This window comes from Tamandua tetradactyla, chromosome 1 (assembly GCF_023851605.1).
Source record: "Tamandua tetradactyla isolate mTamTet1 chromosome 1, mTamTet1.pri, whole genome shotgun sequence".
NCBI lineage: Eukaryota > Metazoa > Chordata > Mammalia > Pilosa > Myrmecophagidae > Tamandua > Tamandua tetradactyla.
The window spans coordinates 210,243,945-210,267,663 of NC_135327.1; the positions used below are offsets into that span (position 1 = coordinate 210,243,945).

General features: G+C 33.5%; 1 protein-coding gene across 2 annotated transcripts in view; it reads right to left on the reverse strand.

The window, feature by feature from the left end:
- The window catches only part of ADARB2 (adenosine deaminase RNA specific B2 (inactive)), a 609,938-nt gene extending 586,710 nt beyond the window's left edge, over positions 1-23,228 (reverse strand). The window contains exons 1-2 of one of the 2 annotated variants that reach the window (XM_077165443.1): positions 23,044-23,228; positions 22,746-22,847 (exon numbers count right to left, since the gene is read on the reverse strand). In XM_077165443.1, the coding sequence (XP_077021558.1) occupies positions 22,746-22,845 (100 nt within the window). In that variant the 5' untranslated portion in view covers positions 22,846-22,847; positions 23,044-23,228. Of the gene's footprint in view, positions 1-22,745 lie in introns of both variants that reach the window. The other variant, XM_077165452.1, reaches the window with a different exon arrangement.
- Positions 23,229-23,719: the final 491 nt, after the last annotated feature.

Here is a 23,719-nt window from a genome sequence, read left to right on the forward strand (position 1 = left end):
AAAAAGCCTTTTGTTTGGCCAAAAACAAATGATAAATAAGCATTTCAGGTGAGGTGATATATGAAAAAATTATAGGTGGACCTTAGCATCTCATGTGCAGAAGTCTGTTAAAGAAGGAAATTAAGCAATATTCAATATATATGCGTTAACTGAATTCCTACTGTAGAAGTTCTACACCCAGATCCTGTGGGGAAGATGAAGAATTAAAGTGATGCTCTTTGTCATTTTCAAGCTAATTTTTAATATATTACAATTACTCAATTCCATAAAGAAATAGAGAAAGCTAAGTAAGCTAAGTTGAAGACATGGGATATGAACTTATTATAAAAGAATAACTAAAATGCAAATTTGGATAAGGTTAAAATGCTTGGCAAATCAACAGTTTGCAAATATGTTTCCTACAATTCTAAGGATTTATAAAGTTTAGGTTTTTGTTTTCCATAAGGATATTCCACATGTGATTTTAATTTAAAAATGCCCCATTGCTTAAAAAAAATTTGACCAGAATCAGTGGGACAATATGTGTGGAGGACATTTAAGAGAAAAAAAGTTATTCTTGGGGTAGAATAGTAGCCAGACAAACAAAAACAATCAAGTTTCAGAAGCGTCTATACAAAGTCTGAAGGTTAGGATTTGAAGGCTTTATAAGTCAGTGTCCCACTTCATCTTTGCACGAGGAGGAAGATAGGTCATATGATTAAATTTAGTTTGAGATTAACATTGTGAAATGTCTCAATAAACAGGTGTGGATTACTTAATTTAAAACATGGCAAAAGGGGTCAACAAGATTTAGGTACACTATGTTTTTAGGCTAACTGCTAATCTTTATTTCATTTATTAAAAATCAAAGCTAAATGAGATGTAATAATTCATCTAATGAGCATATCTCATCTGCATGCAGCCTTTAATCTGATTGTCAAAACTGGCTTATTGGCAATGCATTTAGTCTCTGTCAATACCCCTTTAATATCTTTCAGAATCTGTGAGGGTAAAAGTGTTAACCTTAAAATTCAGCCTTAACTAGTAAAAAAGTAGGTGTGGGTCCAAGCACCCTTCTTACAAATCATATTAAATAACTTGATCCAGTTTACATTCTATGAGATACATTTTCACCTGCCAGAGAAAATAGGTAGATTAGTAACTGCTTTTATGGACTTGGAATACTATACCAGCCTGGAAATCAAAGAAGTGACTCCATGCAGTGTGTGGGCTCTTTCAGCTAACCCAGTTATGCATTTTATATCCCTCTCTTCCTGGACAGTCCATCAGAACCAGCTACTTAAAAACCAGATGCTTCATCAAAGCCCTAATGAGGTTCTTTTATTCCATAATATCCAATTAGTTACATCTGCTCTCATATTTTCCTAAGGCGACAGCCTAATTTTTTTCCTCCCTGTGGTTTGACATCCTGGCTTGATTGCTTTTATTACAAAAAAGGAGTCTCCAATTCATTGTTTCCTTTTTTGCCTTGGTCACCAGGAAGCCCAGCACTTGAATGCTCAGTTGCTGTAGTCATGTATCTCCCGAAATTTTTCCATTCGATATTGAAATGTATTTTCATTTGCAAAGTTTTACTGCATCTATGTCTTTTGCGGTAATCGTATACAATTCACTTTGAAAGTAAGTAGGGTTTAAAAATAAAATGAAAACATTAAATGCATTTTTAATATTTCCTCTAGCACATGGATAATGGATTTTGATTGATTAAGAAACTTTTAAGGTGTTTTCTACTAAATTTAATTACATTTTTTTTTAAAAAGTGGATATCACATTTGTGGTTTCAATTATATGAAAATTAACCCCCCAAATCTAGCAAATATAGTAATTTGTAAGTATCCTGACTCAGAAATTGAATTGTGTCCTAGAGGATGCTGTACAGGCTCAGCATTCTCTTCTTAGCACAATGTGTTTTCCACTCTTTGCTTTTTTCTATTATTTTAAAAGATCCTAAAAAGAAAATAATATGCTAGTTCTTATTTGCAAGCAGTTGAAACTGAACCCATTATTTTCTAGCAAAAAAGAGCATTTATTAGAAGTATATAGGGGGCTCATATAATTAACAGGAGCCTGGAGCAGTTGAGAAAATGAGGAGGTGCTCCAGAAGGCTCCTGAAGCTATAAGTGCCAGGAACAGTCAGGTTGGGTGCCTCCGTCGCTGGCCATCCGTGCCACCATTCTTCTCTCCTCCAGCTGCTAGAAGCAGACTCTGGACATCGTTACTGGATAATGGCATGGCTTCAAATGAATGCTACCTGTGGGTTATTATTTGCATAACTCTTTCCAGATCCATAATTTTGTGGGCCGTATGACGGGCCAAGTTTACATGAACCACTTGCATACCCCTGCCAAGAACAGAGAAACTGACCTGCTCCTTTGGCTCCCCCACCCCAGTTACGAAGATGAGTTAGATTCTGGATAGTCAAAAAAATAACCCTAAATCTGACAAACATTTATCCAAAGTAGCTGGTGATGGCAATGAAGAAAAGTGTTAAAGGGTGTAAAAGTATCATAGCTCTTAAGGAGAAAAATAAAAGTTTTAGATAAATTAAAAATTGCAATTCAGATTTTTAGTAGCAGGTTCTACTGTGAAAGAGCCAGTGACAATTTCACTAATAATCATTTATTTGAGCATTTCCCAAACTGTATTCAATGGAGTACTACTGCTAAGTCATTAATGCATGTTCCCCAAAAAAGTTGTTTAAGGTTGAAGTAAGTTTGGAAAATACAGTATGCTTTTCCTTGCCTTGGGGATTCTCAATATGCATTAGCACTGAGAAGTCTTACAGAACAACAATGTTTTTTTATTTAAATTAATATAAATCAAAATATTGCAAACTTTTTAAAAAACAAAACCTATATTGATATCTTGCACATAGATTAAACTTTATTTGAAAATTTTATTTTTCTTCATTCTACGGCAGAAATGCCATGCCATAAAAATATCGCAGATTTGAGGATTCACAAGTCTCTGGAGATATGTCTCATAAATACCAATGACCTACTGGAAAGAATATTATGATATAATTTTAATCATTTAAAAAGTCTTGAAACTGAGTCCCAAGGTTTTCATATGCTGATACTGTGGATAACCATAAAAATATATTCAATTGTTTTAATTCACACTGGGACATATGGAATTAAGGGAACTCCTAAAATTTCTTTTAAAGTGTGCTTAGTCAAACACTATTATTTTACTTCTTCATAACCTTTCCCTGTTCTTATATGGTAGGAAGCAGGGACTTACTAAACATGATTTAGAAAGCAAAATTTTCTCTCTCTCCCTGGGTTTGGTTGTGTGTTTTTGTTGTTCTTTGCTTGCTTGTTTTATTGTTTTAATTTTTGGTAAGTCTCTGGGATCTTCCCATTTGCAGATAGAGATTAGCCTGAGTTTCAGACCAATTTTGAGGCAGAAATAATATCAGCATTTATATGTTATAGGGATGGATGTCTAGTCACTAATTTCATCTCCATTCTGAAATCCTGTATTAGGAGTGATTCCAGTCTTTCCCAATATAATGTTGACTAATAGAGGCTTGCAAGTTGATTTGGGATAGTATGTGAAAAAAGTTTTGAAAATTAAATCACCATATTATATTTTAATGAGAATTAGAAAAATATAAAGGAGGGACACCAAACCATCAATTGTATGCAAACAGAGCTTAGAAAAAAAAAGCTGATTAAAAAACCAAGTGAATGATTGCACAAATAAATAAAAACATAACAATAAGAAGAAAAATTCCATGTTATTACATGGTTCATAAGTTTATCTTGTCTTAAAGCTGCATAATATTCCATCGTATGTATATACCACAGTTTGTTTAGCCACTCTTCTGTTGATGGAGATTTTGGCTGTTTCCATCTCTTTGCAATTGTAAATAACGCTGCTATAAACATTGGTGTGCAAATGTCCGTTTGTGTCTTTGCCCTTAAGTCCTTTGAGTAGATACCTAGCAATGGTATTGCTGGGTCGTATGGCAATTCTATATTCAGCTTTTTGAGGAACCGCCAAACTGCCTTCCACAGTGGTTGCACCCTTTGACATTCCCACCAACAGTGAATAAGTGTGCCTCTTTCACCGCATCCTCTCCAGCACTTGTCATTTTCTGTTTTGTTGATATGGACCTAGAGAATATTATGCTGAGTGAATCCAGCCAAAAACTAAAGGACAAATACTGTATGGTCCCACTGTTGTGAACGGACATTCGAGAATAAACTTGAAATATGTCATTGGTAACAGAGTTCAGCAGGAGTTAGAAACAGGGTAAGACAATGGGTAATTGAAGCTGAAGGGATACAGACTGTGCAACAGGACTAGATACAAAAACTCAAAAATGGACAGCACAATAATACCTAATTGTAAAGTAATCATGTTAAAATACTGAATGAAGCTGCATCTGAGCTATAGGGTTTTTTTTGTTTTTGTTTGCTTGTTGGTTTGTTTGTTGTTGTTGTTTTTTACTATTACTACTACTTTTATTTCGTTTCTTTATATTAACATTTTATATCTTTTTCTGTTGTGTTGCTAGTTCCTCTAAACCGATGCAAATGTACTAAGAAACAATGATCATGCATCTATGTGATGATGTTAAGAATTACTGAGTGCATATGTAGAATGGTATGATTTCTAAATGTTGTGTTAATCTCTTTTTTTTTCTTTCCGTTAATAAAAAAAAATAAATAAATAAAAAAAAATAAAAAAAAAAAAAAAAGAAGAAAAATTCCAGGCTACAATTAATTTTAAGAAAAATATTTTAGTACATAATAGTAAAGGTGATACACAGTTAAGGCAAAAATTGTGTAAATGGCATATGAATAATCTTTGGAGAAAATTATATTTTGTCCCACTTCCTTGATTCTAAAGCTGAGATTCTCTGATGGGCCATGTACCTGGTTTTGTGACTAGGACTTGATATTTATGAAAGAATTATCCAGAAAGTCTCTTTCCTGTCAAACTTTCCTGAGTCTGCACTATCTCTTGTGAAAACCTTTGGGAAATATGCTTCACCTACCTGGACATCTTGCCCTATTCTGCATGCACACATGTGTGCGTGTGTGTGTGTGTGTGTGCGCATGTGTGTGTGTGAATACCTTAAGCAAATTCTGGTTTGTGGCAACTGAGTTGTCCCTATGACTCACTCACTGCTAGCAAATAAGGGGTGTGTAATCTCTGTAGAAGGAGTAAAGGCAGTAAGAGAAGTGTTCATAAATACTCACATTTGGGAGTAAATTCAGAGTATATGATGCCTAATCTGAGCTGGTAAGATGAAGCTAGTAAAGGTTAAATAGTGGTACTTCACTTTACTGGGCAGCAGAATCATCTGGAGACCTCATTTAAAATGTGAAATCAGACTCTGTGCTATGCAATTTTTGATTCTATAATCCTGGTATGGAAACTCAGCTTTTGCCTTTTTAGTACCCAAGATTTGCACATTGAGAAACAGTGGTTTAAATGAAGAGGAATGCTTATACAGTAAGAAGACTGTTTTGTGTGTGTTTTGTTGTGAGGACAAACACTTCTTTTATTCTCATTTTATTCATAATAAGGAAACTTTGAAAATAAGCTTTGATTATAGTGAGGAAGATTTACCTACTTTTCTTCAACATATAATTTACAAAAAAAGCTTATATTTTTCATTTGTCAGTTGTTTCAAGAATCTTCTGTAACATCCCAGGGTATCAGCATTTAATGTACATCTCTTCTTTTGCTCCCCAATTTGGTAAGCTCATGATTTTAAATCATTTATTTTTTTCTGTTATTTTTTGTAATTTTTCAAATCTGCACTTCAAAAATGGCTTTCAGTTGAAATGTAATATCCACAAAATAATTTATTTACTCCCTTAGCTCTATGGATTTGGGCATTTTACATTGTTTTGACAAGCAACTGTTAAAAGAGAAATCTTCAAATATTTAATGGAATAACAAGTTAATATTGTTTCATAAGTTATAGGGCGGGTGACCATATGATATTTTGTATAAATTGGGGTACGTATAATGTGAAATGGGACCTTATTTCTAATTAGTCCCAACTACAAGTATAAATTGGAACTATTTGGGCAAACCTGAACGTAACCCTGTAACATTCTATGAAACAATTGGTGGCGGTTTGAAAGTTCACTCAAGGCAAATCTTGGGACTACAGCTAATATAATATTGAAAAGAATAGAAAATAATATGAAAGAAAAGAAAATTAACCCTGCATTTATTATTCTTTTAATAACTCATATGTGCTTGACACATATGGCAGCATTTTCTCTGTATGGATGCTTCTATTTAGAAGGGTATCAGAAAATTCTAAGTTTTCTGTTACTTTTCCTTATCTTTCATTATCTATTTGACCCTCCCCAATACTTTGATGCCAAAATATATGTGAAACTTTTTTGAGACACAATTAACATAACTGTAAAGTCAAGTCAGTACTTATTTGAATGAAATATTGGAAGAGATTATTAACAAACTTGAATTTCAAGTCCAAGATTTCTGCTTTCTTCAGATTTGAGAGATTTCAGCAGAACAACCAACCATGAAGTTACTATAGTACCTCATTAGCTATTATTAATAATTGTACAAAGAAGGCAGGCTAAGGCGGCTCAACAGGCAGAGTTGTCGCTGGCCATGCCGGAGACCCGGGTTGATTCCCGATGCCTGCCCATGCAAGAAAAAAAAAATGTATAAAGAATTGAAGTCATTTAAAAAAAACAATAAATCACAAAAGAGAAAGAAATGACCAAAATATTGCAGGAGGTGAAAGATTATCATGTGTTTTGAGGTTAAAAAAGACCAAACAAATGTTAATGTTGATATGAGAGAATTCAGAAAGACCAAGTATCAAACAATGGCTTGAAATTATAAAATAATCAAAGTAATTTCTAATTTAGTCTATGCATGTTTCATCTTGAAAGATTGTATTTATACTAGGAAACCTGACCTTGCTGTTTCCAAACTTGTAATGTGAAATGCAAAGGCACACAAGTATACACATACACACACACACATTTTTAGTCACTCAAATTACAAGTAGCTTCTGCAGGAAAACATCTTTTTAAATCAGTTTGGGACTTGAAAGATAATTTTACATATAAAGAATTTTATACATTGTTATTATACAAGCAGTGACGTTCACAAAAGCCCATTCAAGCCAGATATACTGGCTGCCATATTGAATCCACATATAATATTGTTTAGATAGTGGATTCATTCAACACTCAGTACTAGATCTGTGGTTCATATGCCCTATCATGCTATAATTTGCACTTTCACAATTCAGCTCTTCCTTGGTCCCAATTTCTGAGTCTCGGAGACTCCCTCTATTGCACATAACTGACTGGAGTTGGGAACTAAAGAAATCTTCTCAGGCTACTCTCATCACTAATTCCAGTGGGTAATATAATATGTTATATATAATATAATATGTTTAATAAAATTCACTTTAATAAAATATTACCAGAAATTTGTGATTTGTTCATAAAGAATTTCTAAAAATCCAGAAATGCTACCTGAGGATGGTTATGGAAAATGATCTTAAAAATAAGATTTTAAACAAATGAGAAGAGTAGTTTTATCCATTTGTGTGTGATGGAGTTGCACTTACTCTTCTTAATGATAAATACACCTTTGTTACTGCGGGGACATACTGTGTTATCTTGTGAGAATTCCAGTTATTTAACTCTCTTTGTTATAAAAGAAAGGTTGGCACTTGCAGGATCATTCATCATGTGGTAAGTTCAGATGTCCTATTTGACCATTCTGCATTCAAATTGATTTCAGTAGTCTACTTTTCATCCATTTACTCACTCAGTTTAAAACATAACATACATGTTTACCAGTGGTATCAATTTGATTTTGACTTTGACTCTACAGCATAGACTCTAAACATATTATTTTAGTTCATTCTAAAAAATGGAAACATTGAATTCATTGTTTATGCCTAAAAATGGTTGGAAACTATCCTGTACACAAATACACAACTATATACATACAAGTAGTAGATTCAGTTTCCATTTCAAGTCTAGATGCACAATAACAAAAATAAGGTGTATTTTAATCTGATAAATACATTTTATAATATTCAAATTTAGTTCCAGGGTTTTAATGAATGAATAGTTTTATTTTAATTTACTAATTTGACCATTTCAACAAAAATGTGCTCATCCGAAATTGCCTTTTTTCTATATGGTATAAGGTATTTTGTGTATTTTTTATAGTATATTATTTTCCTTTTATTCTATTTGTTTTTTCAGAAATATAATTTAAAATTTTCTTCTAAACTTAATTCATTGCATTCCTTAAGTATTTTGATTCACTTTTTACAATAAAGATTATTTTGAAATTTAGTATACATATAATATGCATCTACGAAACATGGAGATAATTGCATATCTGAGTTTGATTCAATAATCTTGAACGTTTTCTTAAACATTAAGACCAGAAAATTGTATTAAAGATGCTACTCAAGCAAGTAAAACCTCAGTGGAGGATATATATTAATATGGAGATAATATATAAATAGGTACATAATATTCATATGTATATGATATATAGTTATTAAGACATTATGCATATATTATACAGTCATTAAGACATTAGGCACTAGGTTGCATGTTATTCATCATCTTCCTGAAAATAGAAACTAAAATTCTTCTTTATACGGTCTTTTGTATTAGGGCTCAATGTCAGAGCTTTTATGGTAACTAGTAATAGAGCCTCTGTGCCAACATTTTAAAAGTGATGCAGAAAAGCTTCCAGGTATGTCTTTTAAGTGGCAACTTGCTCTAAACTGACCAAACCATCTGGCTTTGTACTTTGTCCACCCTTACTCTAAAAGCTCCTTTCCTCTAATTGTCCATACTCTCTGTACCTATGTGTTCAATTCACACCAAGGGTGACCAGGTCCACTCTTAAGCAAAGAAGATGAAAGTATCTGGATTCCAATTCAAGCTCTTTCACTATCTATCTTTCTGAAGTACTCATTTACCCTCTTGGAGTCTCACTTCCATCATCTGTGAAATGGAGATGTTGAGTTAATGATCTCTTAGGATCCTTTTTATCTTCAATAAGGAAACTGTGTAATTGATTCTATTGAAGTTGGAGAAAGAGCGTGGGAGATGAAAAATTATCCTGCTACCATTTAAATTGTTGAAGGTAGGTCTTAGAATTGTGATAATCCACATTATTTTAGATTAGAAATAGGGGTTTTCACAGGGGCCAGGAAAGGAGGAAACAAAGGCAGAACACAATAAAATTCGCATCTCTTTATCCTATCACATTAGATTGCAACATTTATGAAAAAACAATCATGAATCATTTCTGGATGTTATGTAATTCTAATTCTGCAAATATTTCTTACTTACTGGAGATAGTATGTTGACAAAAATAGAATTTATGGCTTTTTGGGTCTATATTGTGGTAGAGAAGATGCTTTCTGATAAAAGGCCACTGATATCCTAGTCATATGTTCAAACTTTTAAGAATTATTTCTAAAGGTGAATAGAACTGTGGTTTGCTGTCTATCTAGAATTTTTCATATTGCTAACAGACTACTGAGGCCAATAATTCCTTCCTATTCTAAATTTATCTTAAGAGTCTGTTTGGAGGGCACCTAATATATGACAGGCCTTTTGTTATTTAATATATGTGAAGTTTATAATAGTTAAAATCATCGTACAGATTAAGATACAGTTTTAATAGCACACAATATGGTTAAAATAGCATGGAGAATCAATCACATAGTAAAGGACTCAATGCTTGACTGATTGATGATTTTAACTATAAACCACCATTATCTTTGCTACCTTATCATGTTGAAGAGTACTATAATATTAGCAGATGAACACATCCTTTATAATTTAGAGATTAGAAGCATATATCTTTGCCAGCTTCGTCGTCACTCTCAAGCATGAAGTGCATCAAACTTCAGGGAGCATTTTGAGACATAGGAGACAAATACCCCGCTAAGGGGACAGAAGCATCACTCTCATTGAGTTTTGTAAAGTACGGACCACCAGGAGGCTCTGGGACTAGAATAATGGGTGTGTGTGCTGCTTTTTGGTATTCTGCTCTCTGTCTTAGTGCAGGATAGTCTGGTATAACCCTGGCAAAGGTTCTAGTTGCATAGTACAATAGAAAAAGAAACTAGATGAGAGAAGAAAATTGTCCTTAAGTTCCATTTAAAAGTGATAAATTCTAGCCTCCTAAATCCTTTGCGGAACAGCAAGACTTATCCTAGGAAAATGGCAGCAGAAATTTAGGCAAGGGTTTCATCAGCGAGGCAATGTAGAGCCCGATGTGCCACTTCATAAGCATGTGGCCCTAGGAATTTACTTGAGCTCTCCATGAAGATAATAAATGCAATTACTCAGCAGCGCTATCGTGAGGATTAAACAAGGTAATGCAAGTTAAGTCGTTAGAAGAGTATATGTGTTTGATAAGTATTAGCTATTAGTTTTTAGTTTGTCTTGCTTATGTGCAAAATGGAAATTAGTTCTAATGGCCAAATCATTATGGATTTATACTTGTCCAATCAAGGACCTGTTGAAAACACTAAAGTGCAGTCTGAACTAAAATAATCTTTTAGGATATGCCCTCTCTTGTAATTGGTTAACTGCTTGGGCTAGTTTCATATCCATAGAATGGATCCATTCAATTTGATTATTTTTTATGATATGAGTAAACAACAAAATCCCTGGCTTCTGGAACCAGAGAGGTGTTCAATTATGTTATACAAAGTTAGGGCCATATAATCTTTTTTTTTCTATTTCATTTTTCTCTATTGGGTTTAGGGGAACTGTTTTTGACATCTATCCAAACCAGAAGGTCATTTCATCCTGCAAAAAACACATCAGGATAAAACACATACCTTTTGCTTCTGTAGTCAGGACAGAGCACATTTAAGTGAGAGTTGCATGGACCAGACCTCAAGACTAGGCAAAGACTAATGCCATTCTCAGGGCCAAGAGAGAACTTGGAGGAAAGACACTTGCTTCAAATACACTAGTTAATGTCACTGAATTCAAACAGACACTGAGATGCTTACGATATTAGTAATAAGAGCCCTGATATAAATAACCTTTCCAAAATAGCGAAACGGATCAAAAGCATCTTGGGAAACCCTTCAGATGAACAACTGAACCTGAACACTGAAAGAAAAAAGGAAAATTCAAATGAGTCAAGAGTAAGGATAATATTCTTAGCCACGTTTGTTTAATGATAAAACTCTTTCATAGTGAAAAAGTATGGATACTATTGTCAGAATCCTATTGCGTAGGAATTGCATTAATATATACAAATGGTGTGTAATGTACAATCCACTTTTTAATTTCAATTTTATCAATTCTCATTTTTACCGTTTCCCTGATGTTCAAGCGTTAGAACTTTCCTAAGTATTATTACATGTAAATATATGTATACACACTGCTGTAAACATCGTGTCCAAAGTAAGCAGAGAAAGTAAGTAGTGCTCACTAAAGAACTTTATCTCTAGAGTTGCATTTTGAATGAGGTTCTGTATGTCCACTGCTCAATTTGTATTTTTCAGATGGGATAGGATTGGGAGAGAGAAGGGGGTGTTGGGGAGAAGGAGAGAGAGAGAGAGAGAGACAGAGAGAAAGATCATTCCTAAATTTTCTAACAGGTAAGAAATAAGACAGACCAGGAAACATGTTCTCTGTATAGAAACCAAGGAACATCGTATCATAGGTTCAATATACTGAGCTGGAAGTGAGTGCAGAAATTCCTATGACTATATGAATTAACTTTGCTTCAATTATGTTAAACAAATAAGTATGTATCCTACATGATATAAATTCCAATGAAAGAGATTCCACCCTTGATTGGAAAACATGTCAAACCATATTGCAAATAAAATGTCAGTAATATAACTTACTCAATATCTTTATTATGAGAGTTTCGTGTTATAAGAGGCAGGCAATGTTTGTCCTCAGCAATGAGGAGAGAGTTGAATTTTTGTGCATAAAGAAAAATTGCTGCTAAATACATCAGTGTCTGGACCTTTCGAAAAGCGGAAGACCACGCACTTTGTGAGAGGTGTGGGAGAGTCAAAGCAAAGACAAACAGCCACATGTTGCACAGTCACAATGCACTCGAGCAATATTAGGTGCACACCAGAAGTGCAAGAAAGAGAGGGGTTTGCTTATATATAAATATTATTTGCACACCAGAAGTGCAAGAAAAAGAGGCTGAGGAGAATAAGTCAATGTGGTTCATCAAGGTCAATAGCAAGGGGCACCAGTGCTCAAATGTCTGATCTCTCCAGAAGTATCTCAAGATTTTAAAAAATGTGTTTGGGTCTGAGGGCTTCATCTTTCTTACAATAAGACACCGATGTCAATCATCAGCTTCACTTGTTTGGCAAAAGAGAGAAGCATGCTTCCTGAGCTTTCTAAAAGGAGGACTTTGCATAATATGTACTCAGAATCTCCTCAACATAGACAACCAAGAAGGCAGAGACATTTTAAGGTTTGCTTTCTGACTATTTTAGAACACTTTTCAGAGTCTTTGTTACTTGTTAATCCCTACCACTGAGTGGGTGACTGATACATAAAGGTATTCAATGAATAAATTCAAATTTAAATAGATATTGTTTAAAAATAATTCAGAGAGTCCTTTTTAGAAATTTACAACCTAAATCTAACAGTTAATTCTACAACCAATATTTAGTGATCTTGCACAATGTGACAGTCATAAGGCCAAATTCTCAGAACACAAAGATATATATGATGGCCTGGTCCTTGAGAAGTAAAGATGCATATGAAAGTGACACCAGCTATTCAAACCTGCAGATCATTCTACAAAACCAGAATTGAAGAAACCACATTCTTCCCTAGATTTAATTATACCAAGGTTGGCTTATTGTACTAACCTCACGTTGACTGATCCCTTTTCTAAACTGTTAAAACTCGTCTGATCTGTACACAATCGCTTCAGAAATTTTTTCTTTCTACTATTGTATTTTGATTATTTATTTAAGGAAATTTTATTTCAAAAAACAAAATCAATTTTTCCCAGTAGATTTTAAGAGTAGCTATTATGTTTTCACACTGAGGAAGGAATAATGTTTGGTAATGTTCTGAAACGTAGAGACATTTATAGTTCATTGAATTAGTTTTAGACAGAATTTCCACTTGAAATAATAAAAGAAATAAAACTTTGAAAATAGATCTGATAGCATTCTATACTTAAAAATATTTCCCATAGAACCTAATACCATTTTGGTGTCATGGTAAGATTATTTTTCCACCATGTTTTGATTTAACATTTGTATGTCTATATCCCCATAGATAATATAAGCACAAAAAGAAGTGTGGTACCACATTTTTTTTCCTTGAGTCTTTTGTAGTGCATAGCTCCTTGTTTAGGCCGTAGTAGGCACAGGGGATGTGTTTGCAAATGAATAAATGGTACTTACACATACCAAATACAGTCCTTGTCTGAATACACATATAATGTTTGAGGCAAAATTGCAAACAGAGCAGAATTGGATCGCATGCCCCATACTTTTAAATCAAGTGCCCTTTCTGTCTTGAAAGCTACTAAAATAAGATGCAGGAAAATGCACTCTAATCAGGGCACAGAATGAAGAACGAGACATGGTAAATTATTCTCTCTCTCTCTCTTCTTCTATTAAAATCCTTTCATACCAGTGTGGTTTTTTGTTTCTCTCTTGTTTTATTATATAAAAGGATAGACCATTTTTTATTAGTGCCAAAGACTAAAAGATTTTTTTTCATATCAACTGAAATGCACACAAAGAGGGATTCAAAAAATGATGTCTTAAAAATTTAAAATTAAACAATTAATGTCTTTCTCTGTACTGTAAAACATGATCACAAAGCATGATCATTATTTCACTGTCTCTCAAGGAATTTGTGCTTTTAGACATTTAGTTATTATTTTTTCTATGCGTATTTTTAAAAATGCCCTTCTGAAAATGTTTACATATCAAACTGCTGCTGTTTCAGAGTAAGAGAATATTTCAATAAATACTTATATGTATTTCACATCTCTAAACGTGTAGTCTGTTAGCTCTATATATTGGATGCGCATATTAGGAATATGTACATAACAAGTACAAATTTTGAATACTTGAATTGTATTCATTATCTAAATATAAATGTCCAAATCATGGTTTAACATCCCTGAAAAAAAAAACTCCATTAAAAAAATCCTGATGATTACATTAAATTATATGAACTTTTAAATTTGTTAGACTTAAAAATGAATAACCTTACCCTCCTGAATGCTTAATAAGTTACTGTTTCTCTTAATTTCAATCAATACTCAATATATTCCTGTTTTCAGTTCCCGCAAGTGGAAAATATATAAGGATATCAGAATAACACATTTACCACACATCAAAGCTACTTTTAGAGGTGACAATATTTGTTCTTTGCACAGTATCTGTCAAAGGCTGCCAAACTTAGTTTGCTGCTGTCTTTGAGTTTTTCAAAAGTTACTGATTGATTATTCTAGTATTTTTTCCTAGGGATATGACCACAATCATTATTTCAAAATTATTTATTCCTTCTTTAGCAAAAAAGTTGGCAGTATGGAATTATTTGAATTTTTAAAATATTTCCTTGGAGCATATGTATTTGGATAAAAAGTCACTATTTGTTAGAATTCTGTTAGAATCTAGATAGACCTTTAAAAATTTCCTCCACAGTATTAATATTCAGAGTTAAAGCACAAGTAAGAAATCTGCCTGTGGTTAAATTAGACCACCTAGGTTTTTATATACTTAAGGAATAGTGAAAGGCAGTCTTTTTAAATATCTTTGTGCCCATCACCCAAATCAAAGAACAGACTTTTGGTTTTTATAATTGTACATGTCTGTGCTTATATACAATTTTACTTTTCAGTTTTTAGACCTGAACACAGTCTAATATAGAGAGATTTGGTATTTCTTTTAAGGACACAACTATTTCTACAGCCATAAGCCAAATGCAAGAGTAGCATCTGTTATAGATAAGGATGAGTGCACCCAGCCAGATTTAGGGTTTAGAGGAGGTCAAAATCTATTTTGCTGATGTTTCTGTCGTTTATCAGATTGCGCTTTTCCAAATGCAATTAAAATTTTAAGAAATATTGCATTTAATTTAAAGAGAGGAAATCTGTTTACTTCAGATGGACTGAGGTTAACAAAATCTGGTTTCTTAAAAAAATCAATCTAAAAAAAAATAAATTAGTTCTATCTAAATGCTTTGAACTTGTTTGAACTAGATTATTATGATTCCCAAGTCTCGTTTATCAGACACAGTAGCCACCTCACTTTTCGTCTGTTTGTTTTTAACCATGTAAGAAGGGATTTGACTTTGGTTAGCATTTTATTTATGACAGGCTCCAGATTCAGAGAACTGACTCTTTCCTTTACCACTTTAACGCCATGTTTGAGAAGGCATATTTGAGAAATCATGTAAGACATTACAAAATGATGAGACAGATCTTCTGTCTATCAACCGTGGGAAACAAGAATCAGAGATTCATCTCAAATAAATGGAGCAGCAAAGATTAATTAAATCTATAAAATTCTCCATAGCACATCTTAGTTAAGGCATTTAAAGGATTACTGTCTATTTCATGCAAATTACCTGAAAGAGTCCAGCTATAATTTAAGCATAGGATTCATTCTTTACATTAGAGACTACAGAAAAGAGATTTTACAAACATATTATGGGCAAAAATAGTTTTATTAATCATATTATGCTGTTATATCCCAGTAGCAAAAAACAGTGACAGAAAGAAACCTTTATTTTTTATTATAAAAAGTGTTTTGTGAATGGATTATCTATTGGCACAGTTATAAAAATGCTCAGTTGAATGAATGTAACTAGGTTTGAAGTAACAGGGTTAACAGAAGAGTGAACAAATATTTGCATTAAAAATAATAATTGTCCTATTTCATCTTTGTATCTACACTGCTGGATTTCTTTCTCTAATCCGCAGGAAATTTTGATCACACTAGGTGTGGAAGCATAGCTGGATCTTTTCTGCTTGAGGTTTCAGCTACTCTGAATATTCATGTTAGTACTGAATTAGCAGTTACACAAACATGACTACTCTAATTGCTTTCCCTATATCGGAAGCAACTCAACGAAACCACTTTCAATCCTGTAATTTTAAATGCACACAGCTGAAAAAAAAAATGCATGAAAAAAATTAAAATATTTCATTTCTTAGGGATTCAAAAGAAACTATTTTAAAATCTAAAAGTCATCTGAGCATTAATAGTATATTTTCTTCAATCTTTGGCCTAAATGCTACTTTTCTGTGTTTAAAAGATTGCCTCATTTATTGGACACGGTTCCTTAATCAAGTATAATTCTCTCCATAATATGAATAAAAATGTATATTACTTATCTGCTATTTTTTGAAATTCAAAAATTTTAACATTAATTATTGGTAGTTTGTATGATTTAAAACAGATGATAGTGAATGCCAATATATATGTATCTCATAACACAAAAAGGACATTTACTAGCCATTTTCTAACCAGAAACCAGTTACTAATTGTATTCATTTCCCATCAATAAAATAATAAAATTTAATTATTTTGCTACCCTTCCCACTCAATACTTATAACTAGAATAAAAGATGATTAAATATCCACAGTGTATGAAGAGTAACCAGACAGTCAAATTAACTCTTTATTTTTAATATATATATCCTTCAGAAAAATTGTGTTGACTTTGCAAATGGCCAAATTAATTTTTAGAGAAATCACAGGTCTCCTAAAAAGCTAACATATCAATTGATAGATTGCTAATTCTTTGATAGGCTCCTGGGAAAGTAGATTCACCCAAAACATTGCAGATGGTATATTTAGGGACATAAGGGTCATGTCTGCTATATGTTGCTTAAGCAAAATCAGTCAAGAACTCAGATGCAGCAGCCCCTGTCCTTTCCTTTTAAATAAAATTAATAAGTAAAAGCTCAAAGTTTAATTGGAAAACAGAGATGCCTTGGTACAAAAAATATTCAGACTAAGATGGCCACGTTTACAAGTAGAAGAGTGTAGTTTTGTGTACCAGTTTTTAAATTTTCAAATGTATCTTTCCCTTTCTGGATTCTAAAGTCGCACAAGAGCATATTTGATTGACATGTGGATTCAGATTTTAAAGAACCTTTTTTCTCTTTTCGAAAGTGATGTCATTTCATTTCATAGTGGTATATTCGTTAATCAATTATAGATTAATAGCTAGAAGTAGGCAATTCTCTTTGCATAATCAAGATATTTAGCAAGACATATTTTTCTATCTAAGTGAAGGAAAAACTTAATTGTAAAGATAGGGTTAATTTAGATATGGATTGATTTACAGATATTTAATATGAACCAGAGGCCTTTGCTGCACTTTAGGCAATGCACTACTGCATTGTTTTTTCTTGTAATATCATATAACCACATGGGCAGCGTTAACACGCAACAATCTGAATTTTTTGTGAAGGACTTCTATGTTTTTCATATTTCACTTTGTTTTTGCAGTTCTGAAATGGCTAGAATAAGTGCTTTTAAAATCTTATTTAACACATGGAAATTTTCCTTTTAGAAATCATGTTTCCTGGTAATCAAGAGCCAAATTTACCAATGCAACTTCTGTTGAGAGAGAGTATTTTTAAATGATGAAGAGCAGGTACGTATAATTATTTCTGCCTTATCAGTTATTCAAGATTGTTTATATTTACAGAAATAATGAAATTCATTTTCTAGCATTTTAGAAAAAGAAGCAGGCACATATAAAAATTGCTCAAATGTTTCAACTGTCTTTAGAGAGAGAGAGAGTGTTTGTGTGTTTTCAGAATTGAACACTGAATCCTTTTGGAGCATGAGTTAACTTTCCATGCCTCAAAGAGGAAAAGGAAAAATGCAATATCCTTATTCTGCATTTCTTTACATAATGCTGCTGGGATGGTAATTCTGTAACAACTGAATCACCCCTATTTAGATATGGATACATGAATTCCATATTTTTATTCTAAATTCAAGTTCACTCATCATATCTAATGCCATAGAAGCAATCTCAAATTACTGTTATTACATGGGTCACTAGAAACTGGAAGTACGAATACTAATTTCAAAAACGGGAGAGAAAAAAAAAATAAGCCCTACAAAATTAGATGATGGCTAACGGTTTAATCAATTTAATTTCCTCACTAAATCCAGCCCTTCCTCTTGAGCTGTCAGAACGCGAGATAAGCGGAGTACATAGCAGAGCACAATGACACAGCCTGTCATGCAGGAGTTGTGTTCCTGAACCAACCAAGATGAAACACGCTCATTTATTACTTTGGCATTGCAGGGAGATGAAGAAGCACGCAGGCTTCCTTCCTTCATCCTTAGCACAATCTTTCTATTTCATTAATTTTTCATGGAATTTCATTTCAAAACAATCCAGCGTCTGCCATCCATCTGCTCTACTTATTCTATTACTTTTGCCAACTTTTTATTTGCATTTCACAACATTCAGCAGCCTGCTTCATTCTCCACTACCTGGCCGTGACTCATCAGTTTACTTTTATTTAGCTACCTTGTGTTGGTGTTTTTGAAATTCCATTTCCAATTTTCTGAAATTCTGTATTACCAAGCATTCTGGAACAACATCTATATTTCAAGGGTTACTTATTTTGCTGTCAAATCCCTCAAAGAAAGAAGTGGCATGTGCTGATGTCCATATTCAATTGAACTGACTTATCAAATAAGTGTTTTATAGTATTTCAAATAGTTCTCCACAGTTCCCTTTTCTAGTTTATGATGATTGATATACCTCAAATAAAACCCTATCTTCAAGTTTACCTTATGGAAACAACTGAATTTGTAATTTTCCAATTTGTATCCAAGTATGCTAACCTTGAAAGAAACTTAAAAAAAATCCAGAAATTTCAGTCATTTTATACATTGTATATAATAATGGACCAAATAATCAAAAATATATTTTATTTAGAAAGTGCATTTGATGTCAATGCATGGCTTCTTTGGGGAAAAATACACACTAAAAAAGTAAAACAGACACACAAAAGATAGGTATATCCACTCTTCAATCATTAAAAATATATATACAAAATTCCTTAAATGTGTTATCCTGAAGTTATCCCACTATTCAGAGATTAATTGATGATTTGTTAAGTGATTTATTCTTATATATTACTTGTTTGATAAATTCTACCAATTATTTTACCTGGCTGCTCTGATACTATTAAAAAATTAAAATTTTACTTTTATTATCTTTGGTATCAATGGAAACCTTTTATAATATTCACACATTCTACCCCTTTCTAATATAAGGAAAACTTATCCTAATATAACCATATAATATAGATTAGGTTATGCATAATCACCTAGAAATCTACACAGAAATACAAAATAATGGGCTATCATTTAGTATTGCCTGTAAGAAATGAACTACATGGGTATTTAGTGATGACAGGTAGCAGTAAAGTCTGCACAAACCACAAGTGCTACTATTACTTTTCTAAAATTCTCTGAATGAAATGGAAGCAGAATAAACTGGCATTTGTCTGACGTGATACATGGAATATGAATATTCCTTAACCACAGAAGGAAAAAGATGTTTCCCCGTCCTTTTTCCAATTTTTTTCGATTGTCTGCCTTTCTTCCACATAAAAGTCAAATGTTGACATTTCTTATTTGTTTAGACAATATAAATCATTCATAAAAATTTCTAAGAGAAAGTCACAACTAAAAAATAACAGACAAAATTTTTTTTTAAATTTTCAGCACTGGGTCCCTATAATATAACCAAAGGAGGATTGTTAAGTGGGAAAGGTTTATTCTGAGAATCTTCTTTAAAGTTTATCTAGGAGAAGAATACAGGTTCCTGCTCAAGTCATATTCTGTGAGTAAGTTTTTTTTTTCCCTTTTATTATTTTTAAATCCATGCTTTCTGCGTGGCATGCATGGTGACCATAAAAGTACCTTGTGTAGGGAAATATCTCATACCAGAGACTACGGATTGTATTTAACAATCATGAAAGAATCATATCAAAATCACACTTAAGCTTTGTCTATAGAGAGTGTTTTATTTCAGGTCCCACAGATTATATCAGGCAATAAAAAGTGTATCATATCAAAGCCATTTTTAGAGTACACATATATAGAAAACTGGTAGAATTTCACACACCAGGAAACAAAGTTATGAGGCATCATCAAAAATGATTCTTTAGAAATCATTAGAATAGGTGGCAATATATATACCATAGGCAAAAAATTATTAATATTTACTTTGTCAATTCTATCTATTCACATATAAAAAGAGACCTTACTGTGTACTTAAAAGCAGTATCCTTACTTAGTATCCAATAGACCCTCACTAAAATCCCTTAACAATCATAAGTTCACATGTGAATTTTAACTGTGACAAATGTATAGTTTTACCATGATAAACTTAAGATTTTATATTTTATTATTTTTAAGATTCATGAATACTATAGTATTATTTAAATTTACCATTGTTCCCTGTAGAAGAGAAAAACAGCTGTGAATGATATTTAAACTGATCTAGTCTCAGGATAATGCAAATCATTATTTAATGTGTCCCATGGACGGCTAGATTATTATTTACTTTGATCACTTACATCACTTACATTTAACTTGTTAACTTTTTTTTCCAAAAAAATTTTTGGAATATTTGAATATTTACCAGTTTGGTTTGACTTTCCTACCAAGATACCTGTAAACAGATGCCACAGATAATTTCATCCAAACACAAATCTGCATTTAATAGAAATTAATATACTCATCTTGATTGCCTTTTCTCACTTCACTTTTTGGCTATGAAAATTAAGTGGCTTGTTGTAATCAAAATAACTGAAACAAGGAAATCTTTCATATAAAAAACTGTATTTTGAATTGTTATAGTTAAGTTTATAACAAATGGAGTCTTCTCTTGGCCATCCTCTTTTCTTCCAAAATTGAATACCTTCTAAGTAAACATGACTGATACTTAAAGGGGAAAAACTAAACTCTGAGAAAGGCAACAATTTCCATCAGCTTATACTATATTGCTACAAACTGCTTTATTGTGAAATATCATTTCATATTCTTCAAATTTAAATATTTTGATAGACTAAGCAAGAAAAAATATAGGGAAATATAAAAACTTTGAAGTGTACAATGTACAAGGTGATATTTCTTTTTTTTTTTATCTTTTAAAAGTTATACCCATTTAAAAATTCTGTAGTTTTCTCAGTATCAAAGTCACTTTTTGACACCATTAATCTCTGAAAGACATTAACAGGTCTTATTCAAAATGAAATCTTCAAATTGCAAAGTTAACAGCCAGCATATGTTTTAGCAGTTTGAGAGTTAAATTAGAATTGCCAGTTGCCCCTATTCTGAAATTGCAGGCTCGGAAATCTTTTAAGGAAATTATCAGGTCACATTTATTCCCAGCGGTCCTGACATGCAATCATAATTAATGACTATTTGATATTGACATTTATGTCTTCAAACAGTCTGGCTAATTTCTATTATTGGGAGAAGCAATAAAGGGCTTGGGGACTGTTAGAGAGCAGAGAGGGAGAAGATCTGACAGAAACTTATCTTAGGCTACTAGGAAAATGAAAATTCTTGAGGAAGATTTACAATCTTAACCATATCTAATAATGCATTCTGCATTAGAAAAAATTCAAAAACTAGATCAGTTTTTTTAAGCTCTATATTCACATATTTTTAATTGACAAATTTCACATAATGATAAAAATTGAACTTTCTTCTGCAGACTTGCAATAAGGAGCTGACAATAACATGAGTTCCTCTCTGTGGGAAAGGACAGGCATTAGATAAGTCTTTTAATCTTTCTGTGAAATACTCTTAGGATATGATGGTATTTTAGGACTTGGCTTTTCATGTTGGAGCTATTGCTAATTTTACAGCAACCCTCCCCTGTAGAAGCCCTGGGTCCGTGTGATGGAATTTATTAACTTTAATACGGCTGATCTCCAAGAATATTAATAAAAAGGCACAACACGACAATTTGTCAGCAGCATCCTGTCATCAGGCTGTTTTTTTGCTCCTTTTATGGCTTACAGTTTTCATTACTAATAAGATGTAGCGCTTTTTTCTTTTTTCATATCTTAATTTCTGCCTATCTCTCCAAGGACAAGTGCTGTGTTCTTTGCAGGTGCCAGTGTTTACAAAACAGCGAGGAGCCAGACTAAGTAAAAACTATTAGCCAATTTGGGGAAAGCGACTGCCAGGATTTTGCCCACTCCTTCCTCTAAGATAATTTGGATCTGAGAATCTGGCACTAGGTCCCTCATCCTGGTTTATATTGATGTTGGCTCAAGTGAGTATTTCATTTGGCACAGTGTGGTAATGGTACCTCTAAGAGGGTCACAGGCAGTGGCAGTTAAGGAAATGGGGACTTTGGGACTTGGATAATGAAAACCATCCTTTCAGTCAAAAGAAAGAAATTTTTCCTTATCTGCTGCTCCCTCTCATCCTCCTCTAAAACTGTCTTCTATAAAAACGATCTTTCGCTGAGCCGGCTACTATGTGGTCACAGTCCACTCTCGGTTGCAGAACCCCCCCGACCCTCCCAGCAATTTACAAAGGGATTTGTACCTCAGCGTGTTCTGCTTTGTACGTACATCCCACCAGTATTCTCAAGTGAACCTTCTCAAAACAGACAAAACCCCACAAAGAAAGAAGAGAAAAAGGAAAAAAGAAAGTAGAGAGTTCCAGCAGGCAGGCAAGGTGCAGAAAGAGAGATTCTTACCTTTCCTCTTTGATCTCCTCCTCCTCCTTCTTTTGGACTTGCATTTTAGTTGACTACTTAGTCCTCCGGACCCTCGGCTGTTCCCCAAAACGGATGCCATAGCTGGGATTCAATAAATAGAAAAAGAGAGGAGTTCTTAAATAATTTCACCTTCTTTTTGCTCGTGCTGTTGCTGCCGCTGCTGAGGCGTCTGTTTTTGCAAATCAGGGAGTGTGTTCACTTTTTAGGGCTGAGCACCCGAGCAAGGGCGCGCTCACTCTCTCTCTCGCTCTCTCTCACTCTAATTGTTCTCTCTCACTTGTTTTCAGCTGGGCTGAGTGCCTCGGATCTGAGCCCCAGTGCTTAAGTGCTCCATCGGCAGGAAGAACTGTGAAAAGGTACGGACTCGTACATCTGAAGCGCTCTCTGTAGCTCTCCTTCGGTCTGCCTCTCTTTATCTAGGCTATAAATGCAGGGCTTCTACTTTTGCACCTCTGCTAGTTGTTTGGCACCAGCCACTTTGAAGCCAATTACGCAGGGAGCTTGTCTATTTGCTGCTGCAAAGTCTAATTAGATCCAATCACAACTGTCTTCTGGCTCTGACATCAGCGCCACCAGCCCTTTCCATCCCCTGTCAGCTTGCAAACTCAGCTCCTATTTGGACTGACGGATATGCCTAGGACCTGATAGAAAGGAAAGGACACTGTGCTGTAGGGAATAAAAACACACTGCCAGTTTGTCTGGGAGAAGCCTAAGGGGCCAGTTTACAATCAGGAATTCTACCACTGGGATTTCAAGGTTTTCTGCTTTAGACTATATGGATGGAACATTATACTTCTAGACTCTCAGAAAGGTGCAATGACTATTTTTCCCCAAACAAATAGTTTTTAACTAGTTAATTCACTATAATGCTCATTGTTTCAAGGGGTGGGGGGAAATATCTCTTTAAGAAATAGAGACGACGGTTCCTCAGAAAGATTTACAGTTCCCAGGAG